This window comes from Lepidochelys olivacea, assembly GCF_965140295.1.
Source record: "Lepidochelys olivacea isolate rLepOli2 genome assembly, chromosome: 11".
Lineage (NCBI taxonomy): Eukaryota > Metazoa > Chordata > Testudines > Cheloniidae > Lepidochelys > Lepidochelys olivacea.
Genome location: NC_140421.1, coordinates 39,121,478 through 39,140,914, shown reverse-complemented (window position 1 = coordinate 39,140,914; position 19,437 = coordinate 39,121,478). Strand labels below are relative to the sequence as shown.

At 40.6% G+C, this 19,437-nt stretch overlaps 1 protein-coding gene across 1 annotated transcript in view; it reads right to left on the bottom strand.

Moving 5' to 3' along the window:
* Positions 1 to 1,285: 1,285 nt before the first annotated feature.
* LOC311528057 (uncharacterized protein) overlaps positions 1,286 to 19,437 on the bottom strand; it is a 70,412-nt gene continuing 52,260 nt past the window's right edge. The window contains exons 24-37 of the mRNA XM_084642675.1: positions 17,317 to 17,385; positions 16,052 to 16,120; positions 14,113 to 14,181; positions 11,946 to 12,014; positions 10,895 to 10,963; positions 9,924 to 10,004; positions 7,670 to 7,705; positions 7,197 to 7,233; positions 6,408 to 6,965; positions 5,317 to 5,546; positions 4,162 to 4,252; positions 3,980 to 4,072; positions 2,694 to 2,882; positions 1,286 to 2,192 (exon numbers count right to left, since the gene is read on the bottom strand). Of these exons, the coding sequence (XP_084498801.1) occupies positions 2,185 to 2,192; positions 2,694 to 2,882; positions 3,980 to 4,072; positions 4,162 to 4,252; positions 5,317 to 5,546; positions 6,408 to 6,965; positions 7,197 to 7,233; positions 7,670 to 7,705; positions 9,924 to 10,004; positions 10,895 to 10,963; positions 11,946 to 12,014; positions 14,113 to 14,181; positions 16,052 to 16,120; positions 17,317 to 17,385 (1,668 nt within the window). The 3' untranslated portion in view covers positions 1,286 to 2,184. The remainder of the gene's footprint in view (positions 2,193 to 2,693; positions 2,883 to 3,979; positions 4,073 to 4,161; positions 4,253 to 5,316; positions 5,547 to 6,407; positions 6,966 to 7,196; positions 7,234 to 7,669; positions 7,706 to 9,923; positions 10,005 to 10,894; positions 10,964 to 11,945; positions 12,015 to 14,112; positions 14,182 to 16,051; positions 16,121 to 17,316; positions 17,386 to 19,437) is intronic.

Sequence of the window (19,437 nt, the reverse complement as noted above, 5' to 3'; positions counted from 1 at the left end):
CTGCCAACTAGACATTGAGCTGTTGATCACTACCCTTTGAGCCCAACAATCTAGCCAGCTTTCTATCCACCTTACAGTCCATTCATCCAATCTATACTTTTTTAACTTGCTGGCAAGAATACTGTGGGAGACTGTATCAAAAGCTTTGCTAAAGTCAATATATAGTCTCTTTATAGATCAGTTATAACACAACAGCACTTCTAGTTTCTTCATCTGTATTCTGCAGGGATCACCTCTGTAGGTAAGACAATAGATTGTTTCTTGGTTTCTCTGTTAAGACTGCCAATGAAGGTACAAATACTGGTGTTAGGTTTTGTAATATGGTCAGCTCTGTATTTGGAACTGAAGTAAAACCAGCAACTCAGGTCATGTAGGCCATTGAAGAATTGTCAGATAGTATCGATATACTGGCTGGTCTGGAATCAGCTTGCTCTAAAGATATAATGCACTTTGGCTTGCAGGGTTAGTAAAGAGTAAGGCTATGATTCTGTCACAGAGGTCAGATTCCGTGACTTCTTCCACAGTGACAGGGCTGGAGCAGCTATCAGCCCTGGGGCCACTGCAGCAGCGGGCAGTGGTCAGCCCCGAGGCTGCTGGAGCAGTGGCCCCAGGTCTGCTGGAGCAGCTCCTGCCAGAGCAGCAGCTCCAGGGCTGAAGCAGTGGCCAGGGTTGGGTCATTCCCCCTGGGGCTGGAGCATCAGCGATCAGCCCCTGGTGCAGTAGCAGGCCTGAAGCACTCCGACTGTTACTCCTCCCCACGTGTATTTTTAGTAAAAATCACAGACAGGTTGCGGGCTTCCGTGAATTTTTGTTTATTGCCCGGGACCTGTCCCTGACTTTTACTAAAAATACCCATGACGGAATCTTAATCTTAGTAATGAGCTATCTAGTTCTCTTAAAATATTTAGGAGTAAGTATTTAATGAAAGTCCTCACTGATTACATGTAGGAAATGCAGTATATTCCATAAGGGTGAATTGTTATCTCATATCTGCTGTAAATTTTGTTGATATTCTGGATTTATTGTTGCAGATATTTATATAAAACCCCAGATGTGCAGTGATTGGCAGCGTGTATATGAGTGGCGAGCATAATCTAGAAGTTTCAATCCCGTTAAAGTCAGTAGCAGTACTTCCAGTGACTATAGCAGGAACATGTAAAACTGCAGGTGTTAACCTAAACCTGTGCGATTGTTAAATATCATATCAAGACAGATGTTTAGTTTTGCAAAGCTGCTATTCTCTACTGGCAGTAATTCTCTCTACTGGCAGTAAAAACAAAATAAATTTTATTACAAACAAGCTTTGTAGTATAGAATTTGATTAATAAAAAATACATCATATACTGTTATGCATGCACATAAATGCAGCAATGCAGATGGGCGCTGACTTAAACAGGAATGCAAAATGGCTTGTTATTGTCAGGCCTATGCTGCAGTTATTCTTCTGAACATAAGTTAAACGAGTTTTAAAAAAATGTTGAGGTTAGAATATTAAAATGCATTTAAAAATCAAACACTGCCTTCAGAAACAATACTTTAAAAAATAAAAACTACTTTACGACTGAATTGATCTATTTTAGCAATGCCAGTTACCGTTATAATCAGTCACATATGTTTCTAGGCATTATTAAATAGATTCCTCTTGTATCTTACTAGCCAACGGAAACTAAAGAAAAAGTCTTTACATCAGAAGTACAATGTTTTTGTATAGTTACAAATATAATATTTTGCATGTATACAGTGACTTTCATAGTGATCTTAAAAGTACTTTGTAAACATAAATTACTTATGCGTCAGACCCTCCCCATAAGGGAGCAATATTACAGTCTTTCATTTTACAAATGGGTGGATTGAAACATAGAGGACATATGTGACTTTCCCAAGATCATGGAACTGTTAATTGGTAGAGCTAGGAAAATAACCCCAAGAATCCTCTATGCCACTTTCTCTTAAAACATTTGTCCTTCTCGTTGAAGCTCTAATATTGATAGATAGCAAGTTGACAGACATAGGTGATGATAACCCCTGAGTAGTATTTGCTTTCAAATTGTAAGTTGATGTACAGTGATTTATTTAAGTATTATATCAAAATACTTTACAAGTGTAAAAACAGCACTTGGGTAAAACTTTCAGTTTTTACTTAAAAAAAAGAAGTCGTCTTTGTTGCAGAATTCAAATCAAACTTTAGTCTTCTGTAACAGAGGAGAAGAAAGTACATAATTATACTGTTCAGAGACTTACACACAAAAAATGTTACTTAAGCCAAGCCATATGTACAATTTAAATTTGCCTACTCTTATTATTTTATAATTTGAGTAACAGTAGCACTTAGGGACCCCACTCAAGGATCAGCATCCCATTGTGCTATGTGCTGTACAGATTTGTAGTGAAAAGGTAATCCTTGCCCAGAAAGCTTACATTCTATGTACCTCTGAATATGGTCCTATAGAAAAAAATAGTATGTTGTCATGTAATTAAAGCCTGTATCATTTTGCTTATGCACAAGGGGGCAACATTAAGGTTGCACAGGCAGCCTTAATTTAGGCATTTTCTACCTTTTGAATGTTTGACTTTATGTTAATAACATTCTTTAACTTTTTTTGGTATGTAATATAGGATACCAGATAATTAACCATACTAGGGAATCACATAAAATACTAGTTTTTAATGTAGAAAAATGTATACAGACTTACCTCCAGAATAAAATACACAGGCCTTTTTACATTCATCTTCAGCATCAAAGCGATTTGCATTTCCATCACAACCGCCATACCAAAACTGAGCACAGGCATTGGCTTGTTTATCATAGTACCATTTTATTATATACACACGACATGACCCTTGATCTAATCTCAATTTACATCGTGGATCCAGGATATTTTCTTAAAAAACAAAGGATAAAAAGAGCTCTCAGCATGTGAAAATAACTTACATCTCAATGTTTGTGCCTTTTAAACTGTTTTATTGCTGCCAAAGTGATAGAGCAATGTAAAGTTTCAGTTGAAATTTTTAAATATTTTAGTTGAAATTTGGAAGCCTAATTAAATGTGCACCTTTATTAGACAGGCACCTTCATAAATCATAAATATTATAATTCGAAATATTGTGCTATAAAATTATTATCCATACAGACTATAAAAAAAAAGTTTGGAAACAGTGACAATTCTGGAAGCTAACTGTCAGCAGTCAATCTTACCAGCAGCGAAGAGGGAGAAAAGACTGATAGGCTAAAGATCTAGGAAGTATATACAGTATTCTTGCATTGGTACTGTGTGTGAAAGCTTCTGGTTCTAAAACCCTTATGTTAACTACCTACAATACATAGTCCATCTAAGTTCAGGTACAGCATCCATCACTGTGGTATTGGAGCCCTCGCATTAGAATAGTTATTAGAATCAGAAATTGTACTCAGTGTTTTTTCTAAGATGTGCACACTTCACTTCTAATGGCAATAGGTGGTAATCAAGTGCTGCACATAACAGAAGAGCTGATAAGCAAAATAAATCAATGATAAAAGAACGTAGCCGCAGCAGTGTGAGCTGTGGGATGGGTTAGGTGCCCTGAGTATGTGCCTAGCATCTCTGATGGGTATGTATTGGGGGTCTCTGTCCTGCAGCTCATTTTTAGCACGCTAGCTCGATGAAAGCTAGTGAAAGTATGCCCCCTTGTACTGGGAATCACCCACATCTAGAGCAGACCTTCCCTCAGATTTTTTCTGACCCTGGCCTCTGTTTCTGTTCACAGCATGAGGGAAGCAGCTGGTCCTGGCTGTTGGGGAAGGCAGGGCATGTTGGACGAAGATGCTGGAGAAGCAATGGGACTGAGTCCACTCTAAATCCTAAAATGGTCCCTCCTTCCCATCATAGCTTTACCAAACCTAGGAAATGAGTTAGTCCTGAAGACATAACTTTGATTTAGGATCTTTAATAAAGGTTAATGTTCAAGTAATCAAAATTAAAAGTTGAGTATAATATATAACCTGGTCTGGGTGTAAGCAACACAGAGGAAGCTGATGAAAGAGATGGTGACAGCATTTTGTCTGGCGGTGATGATGGCAGTGATGATACCACTACTGCAAGTGAAGAAAAAATAATTGTTTTTTGTCTGGCCTAGAAGAATTAGGACACGAAATAGTAAGAAGCAAGATGATAGTGAAAATACCTCTGGTGTTCACTGAAGGCAAGGGTGACTGCCCATCTTCCTCAGCCTCCTCTTCATGGTCTTCATAAACTGCCACAGATGATTCTTTGGTCTGAAACAAATGTTTAATTTTCTTTAATTTTAAAATACTTTTAGGTTAACCGTGTCCCTAAAAATGAGGTGGGCTCCTGAAGAATCCACAAGTAACTCTAATTTTTGAGCCTAGGACTAGATGGGATTCTATTTGGGAACCATCAATGCTGTTTCTTAAAGTGTTGTTAAGGTACCAAGAGTGACGAAAAGTGGCACCATTTTAGTATCCTGATTAGGTCCCTATGCAAATTCAAAGTTAAATCTGTTTATTTTTCTGACAAAAATAAGTTATTTTTTCTCCGATTAGCTAAGTTTGTAGTAATATGTGAGAGTGAACTGTATTCTATTCTGGATCATGCATAAGCCAGAGAATTGTTAACTAAATTTTGGTGGGGAATATTGGTGTCTGGTGGTGATGCATGAGCCCAAAGAAAACAGTTTGACTCTCATCTCAGGACAGGTTTGTGGTTTTGGCTCTTCAAAATTCTGTAATCAGCAAAAATATAATATAGAATCATAGAGTAGAAATGCCACTTCTTAGAAAAAAGAAAAGGAGTACTTGTGGCACCTTAGAGACTAACAAATTTATTTGAGCATAAGCTTTTGTGAGCTATAGCTCACTTCATCAGATGCTGTAGCTCACGAAAGCTTATGCTCAAATAAATTTGTTAATCTCTAAGGTGCCACAAGTACTCCTTTTCTTTTTGCAGATACAGACTAACACGGCTGCTACTCTGAAACCACTTCTTAGAGTTTCTTTTCAGAGTATAACTGCCCTTTCAATATCTCATTCTTTATATTACAGCACAAATATATTATTATAAAACATGTTTGTAATAATCCTTGTCTCTTCATGGATATTGTTACTATTGTTAGTTAACTGCATACATGCTGCATCAGAACTATCATTCACAAGATGTAGCTCTCAGAATTCCCAGTGAGGTAAAGGAGAAACTCCACAAGCTCAATCAGTAGAGGGAACTAGGGGGAAAAAAACCTGATGTACTGCATCAGTAGCAGAAAGCAGACAAGGAAGTACAAAGAAGCCCGTTGGTTATTAAAATAAATGATGCATTTTTATACCGGAACGAATGGTTGAGAAAGCTTGCTTTCTCTCACAGATGTTCCATGCCTGTCTGATGAAACTGATTGTCCATTAACATTATTGATGCTGTGAAGTAAGTAATGTGAAGAACCAGAAGACAATGAATGGATAGATGGTCCACTTATGCTTGCACCATTTCCAATACGATTATATATTAAGGCACCATGCTCGTCTTCACAAAACTGGTTTACTAATTTGGACTCCAAAGCTTAAAGAAGAGAGAACAGCATTATTTATGGAAGTAGAGAGTCAATCAGGAAATAAGGTTATTTACATGCAATAATAATTATTAATTAATAATAATAAATAATAATACAGACAACCCCTCTGGACTATTTGTCATAAGTCTTCCAGCTCCCTCAGACCTCCATTACTTGTACTCCAGTGTGCATGGCACATTGTGGCATAAAACAAGATCTGTGTCTCTAAACTCAGCCAACTGTGCTTATACAAGCCCCTGAATCTCTTAAAATATCTCTTAGTCATTACCTCATAATAGGCCAAATCCTGCTTGCCTTCGTCATGTAATTAATCCCATGGAAGAGAATAAGAAATCAGGAGTTGGCTCAGTGGGCCAGATTCTGGCTCCCTGCTCTGGATGCTTTGCATTAGGCCAGTGGTGCAAATCAGCTGGACGCCTTGCTTAATTACCTATTTGGGAATTCCCATTTTGTAAGTGGAACCCGTGGCTGGCATTGAGCCAATGTAGAAGCTCAATACCTTACCTCTGCCCAGCCCTTTGGCATAGCTGATGTCACTGGACCATCTCAGTGCTTCTGCAATTCCCAGCTGCCAGAATGATTCCATTTGGACATGTGCAGCCTAGTGTAAATTAAAGCAGCCCAAAGACTGCTCTAATTATTGCTATGTGTTGGACCACTCCTTTACCAGCCTCAGAAACTACTGCACCCCATCCCATAAGATGCACCCAGTATAGCTCAGAATCTAGGCCAAGATCTCTGGAAGTTTACACAGAAAGAAAAACAAGCCATTCTTTCCACTGGACGAGTTTAGCATGCTCTGGATTAATTTACAAATATTTAACACAATTAAAACAAAATGCACTCACCTGGAAGAGTATTAAAATCATCAATGAGATACATATGTTCTCTGTCAGGATCTGATGCGATCAGATTTAATTCACGCAAGAATTCAACTTGTGTTGGATCTGAAGTATTTACAATTCCTATTGCATACATTTCAATGTTGGTTGCATGGGCCTCTCGGACAGCGATATCCAATTTAACAGCCTCTCTCTTATCTGCCTGTCCATCTGTTAATACTATAGCTACTTTTCGCACACCAGTTCGAGCACCAAAAAATCCTTCCTGTGTTGCTTTACGGATAGCAGTTGCTGTGTATGTACCTTCCCCCATATACAGCATTTTTCTAATTGCTTGTTTCACGTCCTGTTGGGTTGAGTACCTGTTAAGTCCAAATTCTAGCCGAACCTCTAAACTGTAGAGTACAAGACCAATTCTGGTAGCATTTCTGCCTACAGTTACTCTATCCACTAATGCAGTGACAAAGTCTTTAATTATCTCAAAATTTTCTGGTCCCACACTTTCAGAGCTGTCAATCACAAACACAAGCTCCATAGGTATTTCCTTACATTTAATACCACAGCCTGTAGAGGAAGAATAAAAATCAAATCATGATTAGTTCTGAATTTATTACTATACTTAGTCTTGTTTGTTTATAATGGATATTACTTCCATTATAGCTTGAGTAGAGCTTAATATATTACCATATACTGGCTATGCAATGTTAACTTTATTCTGTACTCATGGTGGAAGAGGAGAAGGTAAAAGTAAATTAATAAACAGGATCTGAAATGTAAGGTTGATTGAACACTTACCACATATCTCTTTAATTAACTTAATTATATCTTCTCTCTAAGTACGAAAATAATAGAAAATAACAAATAGCACATTTGACAATTGTACACTTTCAGATGACCTATAATATTGTCCTTGCCAATCATTTAATTTCAGATATTTGTTCTGATAAAAAATGCTATAGTCTTTCATGCTGTGAGCTTAATTATGCCTCTGCTGAGCCTGAACTGCATCAGGGCCCCAGTTCAGCAAAACTCTTACAGGAGTGTTTAAGTCCCATTGAAGTCAATGGGACTTAAGTCAGGCACCTTTTGTATTGTTTCTTAAATGTGGATAATATAGCCGGTTGCGAGACTTCTTAAATTTTTTTCTCAATGTAAGACTCAATCAGGAAACATTCCAAATTATAATTCCCCTGTGATTCATTAACTCATAACATCTTGCATTTAATTTGTATCTTGCATTAATGGAATTTACAACAGGATTTGCTTACTGTTAGGCCTTGCTCTCCCTTGGGTCCAGTACTGCCCTGCAATGAAGACCATAATTTAGCTATTAGCAATTAATTAGTAACCACTGCTGTAATGTGAACCATTATTTTATCAGCCTTGTAATTATATAATATTTAGATAATAAGAACTCTCTCTTTTCTATAAAAATGTACAGTTAAAATATTAGGGCTCAGTCCGACACAAAATATCTACAGCCTTCTGGGCAGTACAAGTCTTGTGAGACTGCAGCTGTAATTGGAGTCTAGTTAGAAGAATGATCAAAATGCTATGAAGACCAGAAGACCCCAAACCTCCAGCTGCAGGACTATGAGTTACCATCTATGGAGGGAAGGGAGAACTCATGCAAATTACTACCTGCCTGCCATGCTCTGCAAGTGCCAGTTCCCAGAACATTGTGTCTTCCAACCTGCTACTATAGGAGTAGCTGCAAGAACTCTAGGATTGCCATAATTCCCCTTTGAGTGCACAAGTAGACAATGATAGGCTCAATACCAGGGTTAAGGGCTGGGGCAGTTTTATTTAAAAAAAATGAAACAAAACACAAACAAAGCCCACTAAACAAGAAGCAAATGGCAGAGGAGGAGTTGGTCATCAGGCTTTTCCCATCTCTCTCTCTCCACTCCTTGCTGTGATGATTATTTGGGTCTCTCTCCATCAGTATTCCTTTCCATACACACATGCCCCCACTTAATCATTTCTCTTTTATGGAAAAGGTTGATTGACAGTTAAATTTGACTTTAGAACAGAACTATGTAGTTGTGTACCTTTAAGTGGATCGGTTTCAGAGTAACAGCCGTGTTAGTCTGTATTCGAAAAAGAAAAGGAGTACTTGTGGCACCTTAGAGACTAACCAATTTATTTGAGCATAAGATTTCGTGAGCTACAGCTCACTTCATCAGATGCATAAGTGAGCTGTAGCTCACAAAAGCTTATGCTCAAATAAATTGGTTAGTCTCTAAGGTGCCACTAGTACTCCTTTTCTTTTTAAGTTGATTGACTTTCACTTCTCTAAGGAAGAAGCTGCACCTATTGTTTTGACCTCTGGACTCTCACTGAGCAAGGGAATGTTTATGTTATAAGGAATTCTGTCTTTAAAATCCTTGCATAGTTTGACTTTTTCATAAGCATTTCAGATTATTTGCAGTTAAATAGTGATGAAAACACTTTACGGTATCAAGTGGAGTACCCCAGGGGTCGGTCCTGGGGCCAGTTTTGTTCAATATCTTCATAAATGATCTGGAGGATGGTATGGATTGCACTCTCAGCAAATTTGCGGATGATACTAAACTGGGAGGAGTGGTAGATACGCTGGAGGGGAGGGATAGGATACAGAAAGACCTAGACAAATTGGAGGATTGGGCCAAAAGAAATCTGATGAGGTTCAATAAGGATAAGTGCAGGGTCCTGCACTTGGGACGGAAGAACCCAATGCACAGCTACAGACTAGGGACCGAATGGCTAGGCAGCAGTTCTGCGGAAAAGGACCTAGGGGTGACAGTGGACGAGAAGCTGGATATGAGTCAGCAGTGTGCCCTTGTTGCCAAGAAGGCCAATGGCATTTTGGGATGTATAAGTAGGGGCATAGCGAGCAGATCGAGGGACGTGATCGTTCCCCTCTATTCGACATTGGTGAGGCCTCATCTGGAGTACTGTGTCCAGTTTTGGGCCCCACACTTCAAGAAGGATGTGGATAAATTGGAGAGAGTCCAGCGAAGGGCAACAAAAATGATTAGGGGACTGGAACACATGAGTTATGAGGAGAGGCTGAGGGAGCTGGGATTGTTTAGCCTGCAGAAGAGAAGAATGAGGGGGGATTTGATAGCTGCTTTCAACTACCTGAAAGGGGGTTCCAAAGAGGATGGCTCTAGACTGTTCTCAATGGTAGCAGATGACAGAACGAGGAGTAATGGTCTCAAGTTGCAGTGGGGGAGGTTTAGATTGGATATTAGGAAAAACTTTTTCACTAGGAGGGTGGTGAAACACTGGAATGCGTTACCTAGGGAGGTGGTAGAATCTCCTTCCTTAGAGGTTTTTAAGGTCAGGCTTGACAAAGCCCTGGCTGGGATGATTTAACTGGGAATTGGTCCTGCTTTGAGCAGGGGGTTGGACTAGATGACCTTCTGGGGTCCCTTCCAACCCTGATATTCTATGATTCTATGATTCTATACGCAGTCATATACTTAGGGTGTTTAAAATTTGTTACAACAAACTCATTGATGAATTGTAGGAACTCACAGGTTCTCCGAACAAACCAGGATCACCCATGTTGCCTTTTTCTCCTTTTCTTCCCCTTTCACCTGCAGCACCGCGATCACCCTTGGAATGATGCATTAGTTAGACAATAGCTGTAAGTCACATCTTTCAGTTAAACTTTTCATTTTATATCTAGCTGTCATTGTGGAAACCCTGTGCAGCTGTTGGAAAGGACTAAAAACTATTCTACCAAAGTTCTGTTGCTTTTTATTGTAATAAGTTCTACATGTCATATTTCAAAATATATTTAAATTGTAATATTGTGAAAGGTACTTTATAAAATATTAAACTGAAGGCCTGATCCTGTGGGGGGCTGGATGTTCCCAAATCCCACTGACCTTAAGAGGAGTCACTGAGCACTTTACAATGAGGTGTTCAGCACCTTGCAGGATCAAGCCCAGCGTTAGTTACAACAGTACCTTTAAATTGTACTAAACTCAGATAAAGCTTTTCATTGCTTTCTTGCACTCTGACTTGTGTAAGATGTAATCAGATTAATAATATCTGTGAGGGAAGAAAATACTGGAGTTGAAATGCTGGCTTTCTACTGTGAATTTCTCATTGGCTCACTTTTTAAGAGGCGTGCATGATAATGAAAAGAAGACATACTCTATCAGACAGAATAGAAGCTCCAAGGAGCAGGCTCCACTGAACTAGATGGCAAACGGAACAATCTGCTGCCACATTAGTAAAAACTCAATTTAAAAAGTTCTGCATACCACTGCACCTAATCGGACTATAGTATGGCAAGATAAAATATGACATCTGGAATACTATTTACTTATTTTCCTCATCTCTAACTATATTCTCTATTACATAAATTGCCCTACAAATTCTCATCCCCTAGTCTTTCTCCCCAGAATAGAAGTAACTCCACTCGGAGTTGACTCCAGTATGTTGACTTCAAGGGGAGAACTGGGCACCAGACATTATCTTTCATTTATATACTGTACCTTTGGTCCAAGTAGTCCTTCCCCAGGAGGCCCCCGAGGTCCTGGCATTCCTTGAATTCCTTGCTCACCCTAATGATATTTCAGTTAGAAATGTTAACACTTGATGACCATTCATCATATATTAATGTTAAATGTTCACAGCAAAATTGTTTCAAGCTAAATTTTAATGAATATACTGAACAATATCACAGGTCATGTAGATTTCTTTATGCAGATATATTTTTGACATATGCTTTCCTTGCGTCCCATCAAGAATATTTTTGAGCTTCCTGTCTCCAACCCTTAGAAGGGCCAGCTTGTGAATCCCTCATTCGCCCTGCTGAGCACTTATTTGTGTAAATAGACAAATTAAAGTGAATGGGACCTTCTCATAGGAGCAAGTTCTCACCAGGGTGAATAAGGGCTGTACATGCCAGCCACATATACACGCCTGCTTTCCTTCTTAATATTTTAAAATAAAATTGGCTTTTTCTGTTTCTTTTTCCATCTTCTCTGTGTCTCTCCCACTCATTCCTCTCTCCCATCCCTTTGGTCTGAATCATCACTCTCCACTGATGCATCCCTTCACAGTGTAAAAGTACCAACTATAGGAGAAGAGGAGCATGACATCTAGACTCAGTGCTGCACCTTCTCCTTCCCATCTGACAGTTAATTGAACTACTCCAAGCTTGGCACAAGTGTGCATCACAGGGATTGAAAGAAAAGGAACAGGGAAACATGGCCTTGTTTTTTGGTGCCCTCTTGCAAGGCTAACTATATTTGAGACTAAAACCTATCTGTCCTGGAAACTCCTGGGCCACCTCCCCTTGGCCTTGCTGTTAATCTAGCAGTGAGGAAGAGGACAGTCACTGTTGATGCTCATGTTACTCTTTTCAGTCTCCACCTTCAGCCCCTTAGCCAACCAGGGTATTAAAAAAAAAGCAAAACAGGAAACAAATACCCACCCCTACGCAATAAAAACAGGCAATCTGTTTCTCAATTCCTTTATATTGTGATGGTCAGGTTCTCCCCTGAGTTACGTATGAGTACTGAAGTCAGTGAGTCTTTATACCTTAGATCCCTGAATACCTTCACCTGGAGGTCCCTGGAGGCCTGGGGACCCTTGCCGTCCTACATTTCCCTAAATGGAGAAAAACCCACACATGTTAAATACAGTACCTAATAAAACAAACATATCATCACACAATTTCATGTTACTCCTCAATAACGTGTGATGTCCACCTAGAACAGGGGTGGGCAAACTACGGCCCGGGGGCCACATCCGGCCCTTAAATCTTTTTAATCCGGCCCTCGAGCTCCAGCCGGTGAGTGGGGTCGGGGACTTGCCCTGCTGTGCGTATGCCATGACTTTGCACAGTTCCTGGAAGCAGCGGCATGTCCTCCCTTCTGCTCCTACATGTAGGGGCAGCCAGAGGTCTTCATGCTTCCCTGCCCCAAGCACTGCCTCCGCAGCTCCCATTGGTCGGGAACCATGACCAGTGGGAGCTGCAGGGGCGGCACCTGTGGATGGGGCAGCGCGCAGACCCACCTGGCCCTGCCTCTGCGTAGGAGTCAGAGGGGACATGCTGCTGCTTCCGGGAGCTGCTTGAGGTAAGTGCCATCTGGAGCCTGAACCCCTAACCCACTCCCATGCCCCAACCTCCTGTCCCAGCCTAATCCTCCTCCCGCCCTCTGAACCCCTCGGTCCCAGCCCAGAGCACCCTCCTGCACCCCCAACACCTCATTCCCAGCCCCAGCCCAGAGCCTGCACACCCCCATACCCCCCAACCCCCTGCCCCAGCCCAGAGCCCCCTCCCGCACCCTGGACTCCTCATTTCTGGCCCCACCACAGAGCCTGCACCCCCAGCCGGAGCCCTCACCCACTCCCACACTCCAACCCCCAATTTTGTGAGCACTCATGTCCTGCCACACAATTTCCATACTCAGATGTGGCCCTTGGGCCAAAAAGTTTGCCCACCCCTGTCCTAGAAGTACCATGGCCACAATTCATCAGAGAGACAATAAGGAGATATTTGTTTTTCAAATGTTATCAGATAACTAATAGCTGTAATATGGTTCAGCTTTCAGAAAGCTCATTAAGGACTAACTGGGCACTGACAGTGAATCACTCTCACCCTTAGAGGTGAGCTCTCCAGTGAAAGGATGCAGCACGTTGGTGAGGCAGTGGGGAGAAGACTGCCCTGTGGATAAAGAACTAGAATTTCCAATATAGCACCTTCCACCAACACTAAATTCATTTTAAAACACCGCAAGACACATGCACTAATTATATGGCAAAGCAAATAAATGGTACTTTGTTGCCTATTTATAAACGTTTCATTTTTAATGGATTTTCTGTGTTATTCACATGAAAATAACTGCAACCAACACATTTTAACATTCATGAATTTTATATAAATATAGCTCTAATAATTCTCACTAGATCTGTTGGTCAAAATTTGAAAAGAAATAGACTTCGAAACACAAAATGTGCTGGTTACTTCTTTGATCTCTATGTGCATAACTTTTGTTTTAATCATTTGTAAGTGTCTAACCACACAGTGGATCCCACTTACAGGCCCAATCCTGTACCCAGTCTACAGGCTGTGGCTGCTCTGTGGTTGCTACTGCAGCTTCTGGCTGCGTTAGCTTCTGCGACAGACATACCTATCCCTATAACTGTGTACCATTTGATCAGTGTAGTCACAGATCCCTTGGCCAAGACCCTGTCCGCCATGCTAACATGGACTGAACCTCTGGGAGCATTACTCTGCAATGTACAGGCAATACAAAACCAGTTTGCAGGCTCGTTGCCTCCTACCCTGGTGTAAGCAATACTGTTACATTCAAGGGTTTCGTGGCTGGGGATTGTAGGGAGGCAGGATCCTTCCCATAGTAAGTTTGGAAAAAGTGACACTTCTTGGACAGATCTCAATCACTAAATTAACAAATTTCCTTTTTTCTGTGCATAGTACGAAACAAAATAGCACTTGGCCTGGGTGAGTCACTTAACTACTTTATCTCTGTTTTCCCATCTGCAAAATGGGGACACTGACTCCCCCTTCTATCTTACTCATGGGACCAGTTGTTTCTAGAGTAGCATGAGAACAGAAAGTACTGCAGTGTGTGTGTGTGCGTGTGTGTGTATGTACAAGTATTTATATTATATTTGTATATTAAACATTTCTTTTTTTATAAAATTGTTGATGAAGTGAGACAAAACTGTTTAATTGACTTACTTTTGGTCCTGGAAGGCCTTCTCCTGGAGGACCTGGGAGACCAACTGGTCCTCGAACACCTGGATCACCCTGAAAATTGATACTTGTAAAAATCACATACTGAATTCAGGCACGGCTTCATGGGTTTATGGGTTCAGTTGCACGCACAGAAATCATGAAACCAAGGATACAAAAACACTGATTGTTTTATATACTCCATTAATAGGTATTTATATTGAAACATCACGAAGGAGTATCATTTTGACTGGACCCTAGGCAAATATATACTTCTTCCACTAGTGCAGGGGGAGACGTGGAGGTAGGGAGCCGAGGGGGGTTGGAGAGTGAACCCACCCTGCACTCATCCCACAACGATGTTTTCTGTCCTGTGGGACTGGGACTGGGTGCCCACTGTCATCATTGTGATCTGGTGCCACTCAGGTTGATGGTTGCCCAAGTGACCCTTTGTGCCAGATCACAATGCCCAGAGTGGGGAGTTGGGTCCATCCTGAGAGGCAGAAGACCTATGCTTTTGGGCTCCACACCAAATTTATAGTATAGTTTAGTATAGTGCACTCATTGAATTGGGAAGCTACATCTGCTCCTGAGTGAATACCAGAGTTTCACTTGTTTTTATGATTTCCATTGTTTGCAGTGCTCAATGGGGGACAAAAGGAAATAGGGGAATTAGCTAAACACCAAAGCACATGTCTGAACAAGTCTAATTAAAGAGCAGGACAGGTTGGGTCAAAGAAAATGTATTAAACTAGGAATGAGCACTGGCAAGTTGTCCAATTTGACTGAAGAACAAAAGACTAGCTCCTCTTAGCTGGTGCAAATGGCCTTTGCCATAACATCACTATAATTTCAGTACTCTTATTATATAGTAACCAGGGGTTTGAGCCAGCTGCCACTGAGCCAATGGGAGTCATTCCTTTGACTCTCAGGGGAGTTGAATTGGACTGCATGTTATTTAGTTGCTGTTTGGTGTTACTCTTTACCCCTCAGGGGCCTGGGGCAGACAGTATTCTGGTTATGTTGGGAGGGAGTTTTATGTCAAGAGATATAAAATGTGATAAAACTGTAGAAATCCCATCAAAGTACTTGTATAATTCAAATCAGCTTGCAGCTCCTTTTTATTTATATAAACAATTGTCAGTACATCTAGGTGACCTTCATAGGAGAGGGAAGTGATATCCCATTATGCTCTGTACACTCACTAGTCATTGGAGAGAGAGGGATAACTGAGTTCTGAAGCAAAGTTTGAATGGAAGAATGAAACACAGCACATAACAAATGTACCACAGTGCACCATTAAAGGGCAATTACATTTATGGTGATATTGCACCATACCTAAAGCATATATCAGTGCTACACATATTTGTTAATTATAGATCTGATCAGGCTCCTATTGGAATCAGTGGGAGTTTTGCCATTTATTTCAACTGAAGCAGAATCTGGGTTCTCCCTAAATTTTGTAGATTCCTTTGAGCTACTTCCATTTGTGTACATAGTCCATAGCCCTTCATTGCCCTTCAATAATGTGACCATGGAATATTCATTAGTGTTTACTAGTATCTCTCAGGAAAGCTGCATGAGATTTTCATTAGGCTAATTATTATTTCTATTCTAAACAAGTTGTAAGTGTCCTCTGAAGAGAAAACAAAAAGTCCTTAGGCCATGATTGTGTTTAATATTAAGTATGTTTGATCTCTGATATATATCTGATAACTGATATATTTTTGAAAAATACAGAGGAATATATGCAATAATATATGAAAAAAGCACATCTTTTCTCCATGCACTAGAAGTCTCTGAAAGGGATAATATTTTAGATACTAATGAATAAACCAAATCTGGGTTTAACAGACCTGACTGTACTTTGAATATAACCCATCTGAAGGAAACAATATCTATGTAAATGAGAATTTGCTTTATATTTGAGTTTAGTAGCCTGTACCTTAGGTCCTGGTGATCCAAATCCTTCGGGGCCTTGTTCACCAGGAGCTCCTGGAAGACCTGGAAGTCCCTAACATGGAAGGCACACACAGACAGACTATTAATCTAATCTGAGGCTACATCAAAGGGATGCGGGTTGTGTTTTTATGGGACACTCTCTCTTTGTAAACAACACATTCAATTCTACCTTCAGGAAAGCATGCACTGAAGTCTATGGGAACTGTATGCATGTTTGGAGATACAGGATTCTCTGATACCATGAGCCAGATGCAAGGAATCCCAGCATCAGATTTCACAAGTGCATCAGAAAACATGACAGTAATTTGTATTTTGACCTTTACTAACTTCACTTGACAACATTTTGACACTTAACTTCTTTAATTCTTAAATATTAGAAATATTAGAGAACTTAATGTAGATCAGTGCTGACTCATCATCATTAGACACTTTGGGCTCTCTTCACAATAAATGTTCATTATGCTCTGGAATGTTGGCACATCACTCATGTAACTGACAGGTCCTGCAGTATGTGTTTCTGCATGTTACAGGTATACAAGTGGTTAAGGGTCAGACTGTGCCTGGCTCATGCATACGCAAAGGAGGATGAGGATACAAGGAGCCTCTTCTCTTTGAACCCTCTTCATGTGGCTGGGGAAGCATTTGTCAGCCCTAGCCTGAGAAAGGGGGCTGAGAGGGGTGAGAAGGACCCCACCACAGAGGTCAGCAAAAGTGACCAACAGCAGAGGAATGTGCACACTACTTTCTCTTTAAGGGTGATGTGGTACCTGCTTTTTCTAGAAGTTCCCTGAGGCACGATGCTTCCCAGAGCTCCCACTGGTGTACTGCAGCTGTGCAAGAACTGATTTTCAGAACTGTGGCATAACGCCACAGTTAGCTCTAAACAGTTTCCCTGGCTGACTCTGACTAGATGTTCTATCAGCTACGTCAAGAGGGAAGAACCAGCCCTGCATTAGGATATTAAGGATACTGCTTGAAACATCAGTGATGGCATTAGAAATTTCCAACTTGTAATCTCTTGAAGATTGTAATCAGAATGAATGAGAGGCTTTGCTCCTTGGAAGGAGTTAGACTCTCATGCTTCCCAGAGGGAAAATTTCCCTTTCACTCCCAACACTTTGATGAGCCTCCACGGCAGATGAGCCTAGGAGGCCCATAAACTTCCTGCGGTCCAACAGCCATGGAGGCTAATTTCATCTGGTCATGTTTATCTATTCACAATGGGCATGTCAAAAATTGTCTACTCACAGGTGGGCCTGGATAACCATCTCCCTTTGGCCCAAATGGTCCAGGTAGTCCCGGATGACCACGGTCACCCTGATAATAGCAGAAAAATAGTTAAAGCGCATGCCCATACAATAGCGGTCAGGTTGGTTTACACAAAAATAAAACTCGTCTGCAGAATTTGGCAAACAAATACTGAAAATGGCTCTCTCTTATTTGTATATTTCAGTTTATCAATGGCTGATGATGTAAGAGTGGGCTTAAGTTAGGGGACCGAAAGGCTCTGAGGACTTACAGGGCCTTTCAGTTCTAGAATGCCAGTTCAAATCTTGTCCAAAGGCTCTGTAATTACCATACATTGTTACAATTTGGTGGCCCATGTAGAATGAGTTGATGGCCTCCGTCCAATTCCCGATGCTCACATCTCAAATACCATCGCTCCAGGCCCTGTCGGAGTTGAGGGCATTCAGCAACTTCCAGGACTGGGCCCAAAATTGGCACCCTTGTTGACAGTGTCAGCAAAGAGGCACAGAAACTGAATTACCCTCTAACTGCATGGGACAGTACCTGCAGCTGAGGCTGCCAAACTACAGCAGAACAGTGGGAGGAAGTTATCACTGCCACTGCATATGTTGTACATTTTCTGTGGATAAAATGGAGGATTTAAAGGGAAACCATCAACTTGAAATCCAGTCAGTTTAGAAAAATGTTTTAAAAGTACTGTCATGCATTTCTTCTGCCCCCGAGTTCCCTGTTAAGTTTGTGTGGTTTCAAAATCTCATTTTCTTATATTTTAAAATGTTTTTCATTCTCCTGTTACTGTGTGGAAGACAGACACAGACAACAACGGTCTGACTGACTGTACTCAAGGGACTGTCACAGGCACAAAGTCAACAAAAACTGAAAAAACAGGAATGGGAATAACACCCAACTTCATGGGTCCTTGACATCAAATGTAAACTGCACCACTGCTCACCTTTCTGGATATCTAGCCAAAATAGCACCTGAGTGAAGAGCAGCTGACTAAAGATGAAGCTAGGCAAGACTGAGGGGTGTGGGAAGAGGGAATGTGTTTGTAATAATTTGCCTCTCCTATATCATCTCACACTTTCAAGGGCATCTGCTATGTGGTCCTTTTGGTAACTGTTGGACTCTGATCTGGCCATGCCGGTGATTCTGTTGTAACTCATACTTAGGAATGAAGCCACCTCCTGAAAAAACTGCAACAGGGAGAAAATGCAGCAACCTATGTGAATGGCACGTAAGTTTTTGTCATCACCCAGGTGCTCTGCTGTCTGTGCTTGCTTCCCAATGGACACAGAAAGCTCAAGCTCTCCATGCAATTGACTCTAGCTAGCTGAGAGGTTGTCTCTCCCACTGTGGTCATGGCTCTTACAACAGCTGTGGAACAAATAAACTGTCCATCAACACATAGAGGCTTGTAAGTGCCAAAGATAGAACTTTCACAGAAGCAGGTCCTAGATTATGGAACTCACACTCTCTCTTGAGAAGAATGAGGACAGACTTAATCATTTTCAGAACTCATAACAAAACTGATTTTTAAACTTAGCTCTCCCTTGATTAGTTACTCACATTCATAACACAACACACCCACCCATGCATACCTGCAGAAAAACAAACACACACAATATCCTTGAAACTACTTAAGCTATTTCTCATACTAGTTGTGAAGAAAATATGTCAGATAGTTTAAAATAAAAGACAATTTTAAAATACTTAGTAGTTGTTCAGAATACAATAATGGGAGCCATAAAGATAGACAGAAACACATGAATAATAAGAGTTAATAAACTTATTTTGTTTGACTTTCTGTTAGCAAAATTTTTACCAACATTTAATTAAATATATTGAGGCAGCCTAACCCAAATATCTTGAATAAGCTCCGCTGTGGCTTGGAGGAATAAAAATGTTCAATAATTGACATTTTGGTTTCAAGTTTTCAAATGGTTATTTATAAAATGATGAGTAAAGATGGTTTTAAATGTCTTTTGCCGGTCTTTCTTGAGGGATTCTGCGAATCTACTGCAGTCATTCACACTGACAGTTATAGGGCATTTGCTGTCCTAGGTTACCAGCTCTTCAACTTATAGGGTAAGGCCAACCTTGGGTTCTCTTATGTTTTTA